The sequence below is a fragment of the Mytilus galloprovincialis genome, chromosome 7, assembly GCF_965363235.1.
Source record: "Mytilus galloprovincialis chromosome 7, xbMytGall1.hap1.1, whole genome shotgun sequence".
NCBI lineage: Eukaryota > Metazoa > Mollusca > Bivalvia > Mytilida > Mytilidae > Mytilus > Mytilus galloprovincialis.
Window position 1 is genome coordinate 25,876,015 of NC_134844.1, and position 17,106 is coordinate 25,893,120.

Consider the following 17,106-nt stretch of genomic DNA (forward strand, 5'->3'; position numbering starts at 1 on the left):
TTTACCTTAATGTTGTTTTTGTTCCTAATGTTGATTTTTGCCTGAATCCACTTGTTTCCTTGGTTACCATGTTTTGTAAAGACTGGTTTGCCTAAAGTGTTGCCTGACTTGAGGTACACATTAAGATTGTTGACACTGTCTCCATACATGTGGTACCAGAAAGAGAAACACGATGGTGGTCTTCTAGGCACTGTAAATTGTGGACTAGATAACTGGGCTTTAGATCCACTGGCTCCTTGGGATGTCTCAAAGTAGATGTATTGTCCATCTAAAAATAGAAGTATAAAGTTTAAGCTTTTTTGACATTTCAACATGCTGATGTTTCAAAGCAGATATGCTGTAGGGGGATGAAACACTGAGGATGTGGAATATATGGAGTAAAAAAGTGGGATCTGGGAAAAAGAAAGAAAACGATGTTGGAAGATGGAAAAAATTACAAAAAATACATGATACGGGAAATTAGACTCCCTGTAACACCCCTGAATAGAGAATTCGTAGACTGACTGCAGAACAAAAATAACTCAATATTATAACTTTAAATTTTAAAGCAATCTTCTTTAGGTTTAAATGTGTAAAAGAGATTTCATATTGGTTATTTATATATAACTAGTTTTTAGAAAAGAAATTTTAAGGACAGTAATCTAAAATTATGTTCTCTACTAAAAAGCATCTTACTTCCAGAGGTATGATCTCTTGTAGGACCTGTGTTTGCTGTAGTAGTTGATCCTCTCTTCAATTTCCAGTCTGAATTGTCATTTCTTAGTTGTGTCCAGGAACATAAGTTAGTGTCAAAAGTACAGTTGAGATTCTGTCCTTGGGCAGCTGCAAAACAAAAGAGTACATGTTCAACAAATCATGAAATGAATTTAATTATGTAGATTCGTGAATGTTGTTTACAGTCCAAATAATCAAAGTACGATATAGGGTTTTAGATAAAGTCAAGTGATTGATTGCTTAATTGTATGTTTTACATTTTGTAATTGAGAACTGATCAGGTTGACACTTTTTTTCTTATCAAGCCTCTCAATACAGATGAAATGGTGAGCTAAAATTGCATATCATGTTACATATTTCTATGCATCTGCCTGTAGTCTTTTCTTGCAAGCAAATGAAGTAAATGTAAATGCAATGATTTTTACAGATTTTCACTAGAAATATTTGATCATTTGCTATTGTGACATATGTACAATGATGTAGAAAACCTGCATTCAGGTGACATTTCCCACAACTTACTTTTTTATACCAACAAAGTTGGTTTGATACAGTACACCTACATGTAACTTGAACCATGTGACTAGTGAGGGGATTTTTGTGCATAAATTATGATCGAGTCTTACAAAATGTATAATATTTATTCTTGGAATTTCCAGCAAAATTACCTCCCTTCAAAATTATACATTTTTTTAGCATACCATTTGTTATGGTAACTATCTTGTTCTGACTAGTACATTTGCTCTTACTGCTTACCATGCTTAATGCTATCTGGGAACAGTATATCTAACGGTTAATATATATGTTCCTGATGCTATGTCCATAAGAAGCAAAACAATTTTTTGAAACCCACAACCTCTTGCAGATGCACTTTACAGCTTTGCTATGGGGTACAAACAGGCACTTGTTTCTGTCAATCTGGGGTTTACTATCCATACCCGTACGAAAAAAAAATTTGTACAGGTATGGATAGTAAACCCCATATTGACAGAAACAATTAAGTGCCTGTGGGTACATACTTCTACAAGTACATGTACAAGACCATGTTTTGAGCGATACTGTAGATAGAAGTTTTAACTGTGTTCAAATCAAATCAAATCAAAGTTTTATTTATTGTCAATACATAGTAAACAAAGTATCATCATATGTAACACAAGCTCAGATAGTGAGCTTTTAAAATCGACATATCCCCGAGGAACCAGTAATGACGCACCTAACGTTGTGTTTGTCTCTGCATTTAATCTACCATTTAAAAGAAAAAGAAACACGGAACAGAATGAAAGATTGATGACTTGTTAATGTATTTCAATCATTAAACAGTTGATTTTTGAAACAGTAAAAGCAATAAAAATCATGTTTGCTAACATTACAAACGGACTGTCAACTTATGATGGGTACCAGTAATGACGCACTATAAACAAACCAGTAAAAACCACTTGCAGTGTACCTGATGTTCGAAAAATTGCTTCAATCCGGATAATTTAAAGTTAACACTATTCAACAAATTTAATTTTAATAACAAATTTTGACATTTACAGTCACTTTTATGATCATGTTGATAGCAACACAATTTTTTTCTTTAATTTAAATGTAACCTATATTTTATTTCAAATTTTATATAAAATTGTTCAAAATTTATCAAAGTGACATATATATTCCATATACTTGAAAATAAGAAATAATTGCATTCATAAAACAACATTGACATTAAAACATTTATCAATGTATACTTCGTACAATGAATGAAAAAAATCGATAAACAATAGAAAATTATATAAGCGACGATCATTTGTTCTACAGTGATTCCCGCTTAAATGTAAAACCATGTCACATGACAGTCATATGATTTGAAAAACACAAACTGGGGCAGCATGTGCTTACATACTTTTGCCGGCCAAAGTGGATTTAGGACTGATAATCATTCTGGGAAGGGTAGACTGTTTTTGACCTTAATAAAATGGCGGAAATTGCATTATCTTTACTAATTCAAGCAATAATAACATTTCTGGACAGAGTTTGAGGCATCTACATGTATGTTGTAGTCATATGACCTTCACCATCATGTTATGAATAGTAATTATCGATGACGTCACAGCTTTTGTTTAGAAATATAAAACCCAAAACTAAATTGGTGCGTCATTTCTGGTCCGCGTCAAAACAGGTACCAAGACGATATTATAGCCTAAAGCTCATTAAAGCTATGTTAATTTGATATTCTGCGAGTTTTGTAGATGTACATTTATATTGTTGGATTTTTCCTGCATAACCTATGTTCCCATAATAGTAGTCTTACAAAATGTAAATGTAATCTTCTTTTGTTCTTGTTTTTTGTTTTTTGTTTTGCAATTTCCCGCAAAATTACCTCCCTTCAAAACTAAATTTGAGCACAACATCGTTCATGGAAACTAGCTTGTTCCGGTATGTAAATTTATTTTCATAAATGGATCATCACCGTATCATACGGCGTATGATAACTTGACTGTGATGTTATAAACAGATAAAGAGTGACTTTTTATTATTTACTTTTGCAAAGTAATTAAAATGTGTGCATAAAATACGAATTTGTAAAAGAAAATAAAAGTAAAAATGTTGAGCGTTCATTTGTATATACCTATATATAGCAACAAAGCTACTGAACTCCGAGGAAAATTCAAAACAGAAAGTCCATAATTAAACCGTTAAATGGCAAAACCAAAAGCTCAAACACATCAAATGAATGTCATATTCCTGACTTTGTACACGGGCATTTTCTTGTGTAGAAAATGGTGGATTGAACACAGTTGAAATTAATCAAATGTATGTTGTATAAAAAAATGTAAAAAATCTTATTGCATACAAATTCGATTATACATCATACAATCTACCAAAATAAATCACATAGCTTTAAAATCAGTAAAAAATTAATCAAGTTAAATTTACTTTTGAAATAATAGTCAGTTCTTTCAGGAACATACATATTGACTTATATACTGTTCCCAGGTTCTTTGAATGGAACATCGGTATAAAACAAATTCGGTTTTTTTCAGGCCACTGCCTGTTTAACTTGAAATATAAACCACCAGTCCCTAGTCTCGATTTATTCAGCCGTTAAAAAATAAAGAGCTCTTAAGAGCTTATGTTTTTTGTTATTATGTATATGCAACCCGACTTTAAATAAAGATTACTTTACTTTATGAACTTACAAAGTAAAATAAATGGAAAGGCAATTCAAAATGTAGGCCCAGAACACATTATTATTCTTCTCGTTGATTACAATGCATCTTTTGTAAAAGTCGAATAGGATTAGAAAAAAATTGCAGCAGTACAAGTATGAAATAATTAACTGCTTATATAGACCCTTATTCTTATAGAATATGCTTGCCCAGAGATAACCCTTTATTTCTATATATGTATATCAGGGGCGGATCCAGCCATTTAAAAAGGGGGTTCCTAACCCAGGACAAAAGGGGGTTCGAACTGGGCACAGTACGTTTGCGCTTTTTTACCTGTAAAACGACAGGAAATTTGCGCTTCAATTACTATGGACATTTGCGCTTTAAATTTTGAATCACTTGTGTTCAATTGACCGGATATTTGCGCTTTTCAAGTATCTATCGTCTTGGGCTTCAGATATCAAGCGAAAACTGACCTGTGATGACTGTACGTGTTAACAGGTCTTAAGAATGTTTTCTTTTTCTAGTTTTAGCTGTATATAAACTTTTTAACATATATCAATGTGCTAAGAAATGTGCTATGCAATGATTTTTAAAATTTTAACTCTGCGAGGTCAAACCTGCCGATCCCAAGCCCGGATAAAAGAGGTGGTCCTCCTTTATCCTAAAACCAAATATTGCAAAAGCGCAAATGTCCATTTTTAAAAAGCGCAAATGTCCTATGATTTAAAGCGCAAGTGTCCAAAAATAAAAGCGCAAATGTCATATGAAAAAGCGCAAACACCCCCGCCGTTCCAACTACATGTCCCCATTCAAATGCATTGATCGTCCAAAAAAGGGGGTTCCAACCACGGCTCCCCCCCCCCTATCCGCCGCGCTTGGATCCGCCACGGTATATGCAGCTGACCACTAAAAAGTAAATAATAAACTCAGTGAGAAAAAAAATCAGTATTCAGAATCATGACTCCGGAAGAAATGCCTTATATAATATGAAATATCGAAAACCATTGAACTCTAAAATAACCGGTAGACGATATAAAAAAAAAACCCACCTAGAACAAAAAAAAATCAAAAAAATCAGCCGAGTTCAATGCTGAATGTTTGCAGCTACTGAAAACAAGTGTCAACTGAGTATTTTACTTTCTGTTTTAAAACCATGCCGTCCTATCCTCTAATAACGGTGGCTGCCCGTCATAGCAGATTTCATAAACAGCACACGCATACACCAATATAGGCATTGTAACAAATTGTTCTCTTCTGATATTTATTACGCTGAAACTTAAAAATCTTTTTTGTTTGATTATTATGTAATTTCTTGTCTGAGCATGACAAATGAAATAATGATGGAAAACTGTATAATCTCCGCAGCTTACTTTGTTTTCATGGAAATGGTGCATATCATGATGTCTTTACATAAAAAAATCTTATCTTACTCATTTAAAATTCATTGAAACGCATATATAAATGCACCATAAGCCCATTTGTCTGGCTAAAGATAAATTGTATATTCTTATATAATGTTTGTTATAATTTAGGCTGCACTTAAATATTGAAATATTCATTCATTCGTTTATAATTATATTGGTTGATTTCGACGAGAAATTCTGATTGCTTTACTGAGATACAGATGTAAAATAACTCCCTAGTCAGCATGCTTACTTCACAAACTTTTCTGATTTCTCTAGACAAGCATAACTTTATGCTAATATTTAAGAAAATTTACAATTTATTAATTGAATATTTTGTTTTTGTTCTCTTTCTCTTTATAACAAACACACACATGAATGCTTGGGTTTTGCTACTTTTTTATAAGAAGAAAAAAGACAGTGGAAACCGTTGAAGAGCTAGACTTTATGTAAAAAAAAAATCTTGGATAAATTGCATTCTATTTAATTGCAAAATACAGATTGTTTGTCAAAGTTGTTATTCAACTATTTGCCGCTTTATTCGTTAGTCAGTTTTATTCTTTACAAATAAATTCTTAAGTATGTAGAACTATGTTTTTATTGACTCAAATGGGATAAAAAAAAATATTGGTGCAATTGGTGTCGGGTGAAAGGTTTATGCAACCAAAAATTACTCCCATTATGGAGTTCAAAGTATTCTTTACTTACCCGGAAATCCGACTGCCACAATGGACACTAAAACACAAACGTATAAATTCATATGGTATTAAACAAATTCCAATAATTCATTTAAAATTAGTTTTCCTCTTTTAAAATAATACTGAACTCAGCACAGCAAGTGGCTGAGTAAAAGTGAAGTAATAGATAACTGTTACAACACGATGGTTTTAATGAAGTATCTACCCGATATATACAGGTACGTCTTTGGACGGCCAAAGGTTCTGATAATAGAGATACTACACTGTTAATTCAGTACATTTACATATATTTATGTAAATAATTATATAAATATTATCATTTTCTTACTTAATACGGAGAATACTCACCAAAATTGGACTTATCTTTACAAAAATTGTGTCGAAACAAAATTGAATTATTTTTAGTGTGTGTCGCCCCGGCTAAATAATTTATCTTTTAGCAAAAAAATATTTTATTGAATTATTTATTCCTTAACTTTACTTGATATAAAAACATAGTATACGGCAATAATTTGGATACTAGACTGTTAGTTCAGTACATTTACATATATTTATGTAAATAATTATATAAATATTATCATTTTTCTCACCAACATTGGACTCATCTTTACAGAAATTTTGTAAAACAAAATTATATTAATGTTATCTATTTTCAATATGATAAGAACATGCATAATGCAGCTCTGCATCAACCGTTTGTATCATTTGCACAACTATTACTTCACATTTTCCACAAAACAATAAGCAAACCGGAGGCATAGAGTGAAAAGGAAGAGAACACACTTCCGACAAGTTTAAAAAAAAAACTCAAATAAAAAACAGTGCTTCAATTGCAAAACAGTGCAATTAAGTGCCGAAGTGCACTCCCCCCCCCCCCCCCCCATGAGAGCTCCAGTAGCAAGTATTTTAATAAAATTAACCATTGTGAATAAGTCAAATGAGGGATTACTGGGATGTAGGACGGCAAATTTGGACTGCTACTAAAAAGTAGAGTATGTTAGTCATTTTGGTTATGGCTACCTTTTGAATTGTAAGATGTTGGGATAAAGACCCCTCAAAGAGTCGATTCAAGGGGTTCATTAACATACAAACAGCACGACCTTCTAATGACATGAGAAATCGAATACGTATATAGATCCTGCACAGACAAGAAGAAATTTTCTCAAAATGAGTTTTCAAGTCTACCGGAGGGGAAAAGTCCAAGCAGCAAAATTCAAAAGAACTAAACAGAAAAATCAAAACCACTATACATTTAATCTTTTAGAGAAGTAACAAAATTAAGTTATACAATTTGAAATTTATCACGACTTCTGTGTACTGGGTACAGTGTCGATAAGGATATAAAAAAGGATAGATAAAATCCTATCCTTGCCTGAAAGCAAAATCTTTTTTTAAAACATTCATTCATGAACAGGATCTGATTTAGTTTTGGTAAGGGGTATCAGTGTAAGCAATAAAAAGTCTTTAAATATCCTGCGACCTTAGATTAAACTAGGGTATGCTGTATTAATTTTATTTCTCAATTTCTGTAAATTGGATATCGTATCAATCTAATTTATCATATTATCATTATATACATGTATATGAAACTGCTGTATAACATTTGAGTAATTTATCTTATTTGTTTAATTTCTTTGTAATTAGGCCAGGTAATTGTATGTACTATGCACAATATAGATTTCACCAGGTATCGTACAGGTACTTGGGTATTATCTATACTACCCGTGTTGTAAACTAGAACACCATAATGGTTGACTTTTGTACGGCCGACATCAGGCAAATCAAGACAATGCTCATGAAGCAAATAAACAGTATCAATGAATTCAACATTTGATACACTGATTGATTGCTTTAAGTTCAGTGGCAAGTATTTCATGCCTTCATTTTTATCACAAGACATTAAGGAAATTTGAGGTGTAAGGATAGACTGAATAGGGAGAGGGGTTATACGTCTCAAAATTATTCATCAACATTTCAATGATTAAAATGCAATGGAAAAACTAGTGACGAAATTTATAGACCTTGCAAATGAAAGTCTTCAAAGTTTGGCACGTTCTCCGCATAGACACAACTGATTAAAAATTTTCAAAGAAACGTTCTGATAAATAATAATTAAAAGATAAAACATTGAATAAATCATCTGTAGAGACTGTATTGAAAAAGATAACCTCATTAATCAACATTGATCTTCCTCAGGGTCTTCAAGTAATAAGTACAAATCAACAAATTGTATCATATCTAAATCAAACATGTGCAAATAAAATGACATATCAACAAAGTTACAAGGGTCTTGCACAATTTTATTGCAAATCCTATATAGCGTTTCATATTTTGAATCCAGTGCAGAAGAACTTTTCAAAAAGAAAGACTCGAATTTGTTTAGCTTAAATCATTACTTTAATTATTATTTCATTTATCAGCATAATTACATATCTCAAGTAAACATCTAGGAATCCTGGCTTAAATAAACAGTCTCTTGATATTTAATTCTATATTCCTAAACATGTATTCAATTGAAACGGGTCAATAATAATTTTTCACCAATATTTTCAAAGTTTTCTTCAGTCGTTTATCACAATCTCACCTATCATGACACATATCTCCTAAAATGCAACAATATTAAACGATTGGTGAATATAAGCTTTGGAGACGACATCAAGTTTAATGTAGGATAATTCACATTTTTTTTCACTGACCCCCTCTCTTAACTTAATTTGGGAAAATTGATTCACCAATATGGATATATTGGAAATTTACCATGAAATATACGTTTTGAAGCTAACTGCAAAATAAAAATACAAAATTTTAAAACTGATACAAAATCCATATAATGATAATGAAAAATAAACTTGAAATCAAGGATACAAAGAGAATTTAAATATTATAAATTTATGCTGAGCAGTCATTTCGAAAGACTGGAGAGCCAAATTTCTCATATTGAAAGAAAGCTTATGTTTATCACTGCATATGCTGTTAAAATTTGTTGAAAAGCTGCAACTCTATCTAGTCACTGTAAAATGCTACAATGTTTATATATAAACAGCACATAATCAGTAACAAGAAAGGCTGTTAACTTGTAAATTTTTAGACTGTAGTAATTTTAGAAGTTAAAATGTTATCATTTTTCTAAAGATAATAGAAACTACATGAGGCAAAAAGAGAAAACTACACTTACATTAGACCAGTACATCAAGCTCTATCAAAACTAACATTTTCTCACATTTTCAGTCCCTCTCAATATAATTCATCCTCACAAGTCTAGCCTCTTATACCACTCACTTTATTTACCTTCACCCTCTCAATTTGTATTAATTCCCCCTTTCTTTATTGCTGTCAAATCCATACCAACCTCATCTACCTATGTTAGCCTACTCTTTGTGTTCGATACCCTATATGTTAAAGGAGTAGGTCAGGTAAGAGCCGGTTTTGGCCTCAAATTTTAAGTTCATCTGACGAAAGATTTTGGACACTTTTTAAACACTTAAATGTCTATTTCAATTGATTCAATTATTTTTTGTGAAATATTTTAACTGATTCAGTCATTAAAAAAGCTCAGATTCAAGCTTTATTATGAAAAATCTATCAAATATGCCAAAAACTGTCACTTTTCATATGGTTCTTATCAAAAAATGGAAGTGGCTGCATCCGCGTTCATCCTCGACCTTTATATATGTTATGTATTATCATTTAACACAACTTACATTTCAATATCAAGAATGAACACGAATGCGGCAACTTTCGTTTAAGACGGAAACCTTCTAAAATTTAACTAAAATGTTGAAATTGTGAAGATTTCAGTAATTTAGCATGATGTAATTATGCAAGTACCCGATAGATGTGCATTGTATTGTCAAAAAACAGTCCATATTTATGTAGTAGAGGCACTATACCTTCCAAAAAATAACTGAAAGTTTTCATTTAAACAATTTTGTAAAACTGCTATATTTTTGGGCTGAAAAGGGGTCTTACTGAACCTACTCCTTTGCAAGTCAATAAAAAGATTTTAAATCAAGAAGTACCAGGCATGGAAGAAATGAAATTTCAATTTATAAAAGATCAAAACAAATTTTAGATGAAATATGGAATAATTTTAAGTATTGAGCCAATTTTGAATTGTAGTTTTTATTTTCGATATGAAATGGTTATCATATATCATTTCTTGAAATCTAAGGTAACAGCCAAAGTTACAATAAGCCAAAATGTGTGATGTAATTTTTGAAAAGGAAATTATCATTGGATAACCATTATGCAGCCACAATTTGTATTTAACTGAAGGGTGTTAATAATTTCTTAAAACAAATAAAAAAAAAAAATAATACAAAAGTCAAAAGTCCAAAAGTAAAAATTGCCAAAAGTTTAAAAATGCCAAATGATACAAAAGTACCTGTCTGTTTGTACTAGCCAGCTGGCCTGTGGGTTATCTGGACTTTAAGATGCTAGTTCACCAAGACAAAAGGAAGAGACAGTAAGACACCTGTCTCTTCCTTTCGGAGTACCAGTTTTAAAGTCTCTGATTTGACATCGACATGCCTTATACAGCTAAAAAACAGTAAAAACATCCATCCTTTAAAATTTGATAAAACATTGAAAACATCCCCAGTTAAAATGAAAAAAAAAACACATTAAAAACATATCCCCTTTAAAATGTAATAAAAACAGTAAAAACATCCCCCCTTTAAAATTTGATAAAAAACAGTAAAACATCCCCATTAAAATGTGATCAAAAACAACAAAACATCCCCAGATAAAATGTGATATCAACAGTAAAAACACCCCTTTAAAATTTGATAAAAACAGTAAAACATCCCCCTTTAAAATTTGATTAAAACAGTAAAACTTCCCCGTTAAAAGTTGATAAAAACAGTAAAATATCCCTTGTTAAAATTTGATAAAAACAGTAAAAAATCCCCCTTTAAAATTTGATCAAAACAGTAAAACATCCCCTGCTAAAACTAGATAAAAACAGTAAAAACATCCCCATTAAAATGTAATAAAAACAGTAAAAACATCCCTATTAAAATGTAAAAAAAACAGTAAACCCCCCCCCCCCCCTTTAAAATGTGATAAAATCAGTTAAAACTTCCCCGTAAAAATTTGATAAAAACAGTAAAACCTTTTTAAATTTGATAACAAGAGTGTACACGCTGAAATGTCTCGCCTTCTACACTAATCATTGATATTATGTTGGTAGTCCTAAGTATAAAGCTTAGTTTTATTACAACTGTCTCATAAACTTAACATTAACCAAGATAACTAAACAAAGACCAATGAACTTTGAAAATGAGGTCAAGGTCAGATGAACCATGCCAGGCAGACATGTACAGCTAACAATGCTTCTATACAATATATATAGTTGACCCATTACTTATAGTTTAAGAAAAATAGACCAAAACACAAAAACTTAACACTGTGCAATGAACCGTGAAAATGAGGTCACCGTCAAATAAAACCTGCGCGACTGACATAAAAATCATAAAATATTTCCATACACCAAATATAGTTGACCTATGGCATACAGTATTAGATAAAAAGACCAAAACTCAAAAACTTAACTTTGACCACTGAACCATGAAAATGAGGTCAAGGTCAGATGACATCTGCCCGCTAGACATGAACACCTTACCATCATTCCATACAACAAATATAGTAGACCTATTGCATATAGTATGAGAAAAACAGACCAAAACACAAAAATTTAACTATAACCACTGAACCATGAAAATGAGGTCAAGGTCAGATGACACCTGCCAGTTGGACATGTACACCTTACAGTCCTTCCATACACCGAATATACTAGCCCTATTGCTTATAGTATCTGAGATATGGACTTGACCACCAAAACTTAACCTTGATCACTGATCCATGAAATGAGGTCGAGGTCAAGTGAAAACTGTCTGACAGACATGAGGACCTTGCAAGGTACGCACATACCAAATATAGTTATCCTATTACTTATAATAAGAGAGAATTCAACATTACAAAAAATTTGAACTTTTTTTTCAAGTAGTCACTGAACCATGAAAATGAGGTCAAGGACATTGGACATGTGACTGACGGAAACTTCATAACATGACGCATCTATATACAAAGTATGAAGCATCCAGGTCTTCCACCTTCTGAAATATAAAGCTTTTAAGAAGTGAGCTTACACCGCCGCCGCCGCCGTAGCCGTCGTAGCCGCCGCCGGATCACTATCCCTAAGTCGAGCTTTCTGCAACAAAAGTTGCAGGCTCGACAAAAACAGTAAAACATCCCCAGATAAAATCTGATATAAACAGTAAAACAGCCCCTGTTAAAATTTGAAAAAAAAACACAGTAAAACATCCGCCTTTACAATTTGATAAGAACAGTAAAACATCCCTAGATAGAAATTGATAAAAACAGTAAAAAAAATCCCCCTTTAAAATTTGATAAAAACAGTAAAACATCTCCTGTAAAAATTTGAAAAAAAAAAACCATCTCCGGTGAAAATTTGATAAAAACAGTAAAACAACCCCCCTTTTAAATTTGATAAAAAACAGTAAAACATCTCCAGTTAAAATTTGATCAAAACAGTAAAACATTCCAAGTTATAAAATTTGATAAAAACAGTAAAAACATCCCCCTTTAAAATTTGATAAAAACAGTAAAACATCTCTCTTCAAAATTTGATAAAAACAGTAAAACATCCCTAGTTAAAATTAGATAAAACAGTAAAAACATCCCCATTAAAATGTGATAAAAACAGTAAAACATCCCACTTTAAAATGTGATTAAAAAACAGTTAAAAACATCCCAATTAAAATGTGATAAAAATAATAAAAACATTCCTATTTAAAATTTGATAAAACCAGTAAAACATCCCACTTTAAAATTTGATAAAACAGTAAAAACTTCCCCATTAAATTTTGATAAAAACAGTAAAAACATCCCCCTTTAAAATTTGATAAAAACAGTAAAACATTCCACTTTAAAATGTGATAAAAACAGTAAAAACATCCCCTTTTAAAATTTTATAAAAACAGTAAAAACATCCCCGTTAAAATGTGATAAAAACAGTTAAAACATCACAAGTTAAAATTAGATAAAACAGTAAAAACATCCCCATTAAAATGTGATAAAAACAGTAAAAAACATCCCCCTTTGAAATTTGATAAAAACAGTAAAACATCTCCGGTTGCAATTTGATCAAAACAGTAAAAACTTCCCCGTTAAAATAAAATAAAAACAGTAAAACATCAACAGTTAAAATTAGATAAAAACAGTAAAAACATCCCCATTAAAATGTGATATAAACCGTAAAACAACCCCTTTGAATTTGATTAAAACAGTAAAAACTTCCCCGTTAAAAGTTGATAAAAACAGTAAAACATCCCTTGTTAAAAGTTGATAAAAACAGTAAAACATCCTCCCTTAAAATTTGACAAAAACAGTAAAACATTCCAAGTTATAAAATTTGATAAAAGCAGTAAAACATCCCCTTTAAAATTTGATAAAAACAGTAAAACATCTCTCTTTAAAATTTGATAAAAACAGTAAAACATCCCTAGTTAAAATTAGATAAAAACAGTAAAAACATCCCCATTTAAATGTGATAAAATAGAAACATCCCACTTTAAAATGTGATAAAAACAGTTAAAAATTCCCTGTTAAAATTTGATAAAAACAGTAAAACATCCCTAGTTAAAAGTTGATAAAATCAGTAAAACATACTCCTTTAAAATTTGATAAAAACGGTAAATCATCCCCAGTTAAAATTTGATAACAGTAAAAACATCTCCCTTTAAAATTTGATGAAAACAGTAAAACATCCCCCTTTAAAATTTGATAAAAACAGTAAAACATCCCCAGTAAAAATGTGATAAAAACATTAAAAACATCCACCATTAAAATTTGATAAAAACAGTAAAACATCCCCAGTTAAAATTTGATAAAAACAGTAAAAACATCTCCGTTAAAATGTGATAAAAACAGTAAAAACATCCCAAGTTAAAATTAGATAAAAACAGTAAAAACATCCCCATTAAAATGTGATAAAAACAGTAAAAACACCCCCCTTTAAAATTTGATAAAAACAGTAAAACATCCCCCTTTAAAATTTGATAAAGACAGTAAAACATCCCATGTAAAAATGTGATTAAAACATTAAAAACATCCACCATTAAAATTTGATAAAAACAGTAAAACATCCCCAGTTAAAATTTGATAAAAACAGTAAAAACATCTCCGTTAAAATGTGATAAAAACAGTAAAAACATCCCAAGTTAATTTAGATGAAAACAGTAAAAACAACCCCATTAAAATGTGAAAAAAAACAGTAAAAACATCCCCTTTAAAGTTTGATAAAAACAGTAAAACATCCCCCTTTAAAATTTGATAAAAACAGTAAAAACTTTCCCATTAAATTTTGATTAAAACAATAAAAACACCCCCCTTTAAAATTTGGTAAAAACAGAAAAATATTCCCCTTTAAAATGTTTATAAAAACAGTAAAATCCCCTTTTAAAATTTTATAAAAACAATAAAAACATCCCCGTTAAAATGTGATATAAACAGTTAAACATCCCAAGTTAAAATTAGATAAAACAGTAAAAACATCCTCATTAAAATGTGATAAAACCAGTAAAAACATCCCCTTTGAAATTTGATAAAAACAGTAAAACATCCCCCTTTAAAATTAGATAAAACAGTAAAAACATCCCCATTAAAATGTGATAAAAACAGTAAAAAAATCCCCCTTTGAAATGTGATAAAAACAGCAAAACATTCCCCTTCAAAAATGTGATAAAAACAGTAAAACATCCCCTTTTAAAATTTTATAAAAACAGTAAAAACTTCCCCGTTAGAATTCGATAAAAACAGTAAAATTATCCCCAGTTAAAATTTGATAAAAACAGTAAAAACGTCACCTGTTAAAATTTGATAAAAAACAAATAAAATACCCCTGGATTTTTAAAAGCATGTTACAGAGTTCACATGCTGACTGAGCCACTTCACTCTCATTCTGTACCAAAAATAGCGGATTCTTGGTACTGGGGATAAAATATCCCCAAAAGGTTTTTGACCGAGCCTCATCACTCTCAGCCAGACTGAGCCTCCTCACTCTCAGTTTGACGTACCAGTAAACTTGGATACTTGGTACGTATGGTAGGGGACGTTACTATACCTAGAGCAGATGTATAGCATCTGTGAACCCTAAACACAGAGTGCGGCTTAACTTCCCATACGTGTTAACAAGTATCCAATGGGTACTGATAAGTAACATTATGTTTTCTGTCAGTCACTGAACAAAATAAAATGTAGATACATATAATTAAGAACCTCCTGCAATAGTAACATAATACCTCGAGTTTTCTGTTGTAAGAAGTGAAATATTTTTTGGTATAAAAGTTCTATAATAGCTTGATAAAGTAGTCTAGGTTTTGATTTTCACGAGGGGTTTAAGATGAACACAGTGTGACAGTAACTCAACAATAGAGAAAAAACACGTCAAATAACTGTCAATAAAATTAATGATTGTAGCTAATAGTACCCAATGGTATTTGAATGTAACTTACTTTGATCGATTAATATTTATTTGATTTCAATTTTCGTGGCTTTTATGGATACGGGTGAACCATGAAATTAAACGATCAACCAATAACAACTTATTTATAGGCTGATATAGAGTTTTTGGCTAAACCACAAAATTAAGTATCCGTGAACATGTAACTTTTCCTTAATTCATGAAAAACGGTACCCACAAAAATAAATGAATTCACAGTATATGGTGATCTTTCTTTTGTGTTGAAATCCATGTTTAGCTATAATTTATTTATTTTCTTTGATCTTAGGACTTTAGGGATAGTTGTCTCATTGGCAATCCTACTTCATCTCCTTATTTTCATACGGCTGAGAGTTAACTGTAGTTTTCTATGTTGATAACCCATCGAGTTTCTCTTTCAGGATTACAAATAATCTTGCAAAAGGCGTATTGTGTGGAATTTCTTGAATCACGTCTATAAAGAATTTGGTATAAAAGAATAAATTCTGTAAAAGTCATGAAAAAAGAAAGAACTGTTTTAATCTTTTCTGCTGTTTAAAAAAAAATGAAGGTAAAAAAGATATTTGTATAAATCATTTAATGAACAAATACTCTTCATTTCACACACAGAACTGTCTTCAAATACATGCAGGTTATTGTCACATTCAATTCTTTGCCTTCGAGTCTCCAAATGAAAAATGCCACATTTAAGTCATACAAATGATAGTCAGGTAACATCCACATAGTCTTTGAAATACCAATTGAAGATTGGTTATTTTTTAATGAGTGTTAATGCTTCACTTCTAATACCAATAAAATTAACTTAAAGATGAAGTCTTGACCACTATGATTCCTCTCCAAATAATGTATTATTCTGAACTTCTTAGCATACTGAAAAGAAAGAAAAAAAAACATTTCTAATCCTAAAGTGTGCTGTTTATTAGACGAAACATTCATATGAAAGATTAGAATGACAATTTAAATTGGTAAATGAACTTGACCTATAATTGTTAACTTCTATGTCATTTCGTCTGTGGTGGCGATTTCCCCCTTAAGTAGTTGTACCACATCTTCTTATTTTTATGTGAAACTTTTAAACATAAAAGTGGAATAAAGGGGTTGGGGGGAGGGGGGGTGCATATAGTGAACATGTTCGTATATTAACATATGAACGAACAAGAATGTGTCCACGGTACACGGATGCCCCACTCGCACTATCATTTTTTTGTGTTCAGTGGACCGTGAAATTGGGGTCAAAAATCTAATTTGGCATTAAAATTAGAAAGATCATATCATAATGAACAGGTGTACTAAGTTTGAAGTTGATTGGACTTCAACTTCATCAAAATCTACCTTGACCAAAAACTTTAACCTGAAACGGGACGAACGAACGGACGGACGAACGGACAAACGGACGTACAGACCAGAAAAACATAATGCCCTTCTACTATCGTAGGTGGGGCATAAGTGGGGCATACAAATAAGAGTAAATATACTGAGATGTCTCGCCTTTTTTACTTATCGTAAAATTGATGTTTAAAGTCTATATTATTATGGTTTTATATCAAGTATCACATAAACTTATCATTGTTTTATATATGAAAACGAAGTCATGGCGTAATGAGATATGCCACACA

At 31.2% G+C, this 17,106-nt stretch overlaps 1 protein-coding gene across 1 annotated transcript in view; it reads right to left on the bottom strand.

Moving 5' to 3' along the window:
* The window catches only part of LOC143082639 (MAM and LDL-receptor class A domain-containing protein 2-like), a 137,783-nt gene extending 131,645 nt beyond the window's left edge, over positions 1 to 6,138 (bottom strand). Inside the window, exons 1-3 of the mRNA XM_076258434.1 lie at positions 5,978 to 6,138; positions 676 to 822; positions 6 to 268 (exon numbers count right to left, since the gene is read on the bottom strand). Of these exons, the coding sequence (XP_076114549.1) occupies positions 6 to 268; positions 676 to 822; positions 5,978 to 6,029 (462 nt within the window). The 5' untranslated portion in view covers positions 6,030 to 6,138. The remainder of the gene's footprint in view (positions 1 to 5; positions 269 to 675; positions 823 to 5,977) is intronic.
* Positions 6,139 to 17,106: the final 10,968 nt, after the last annotated feature.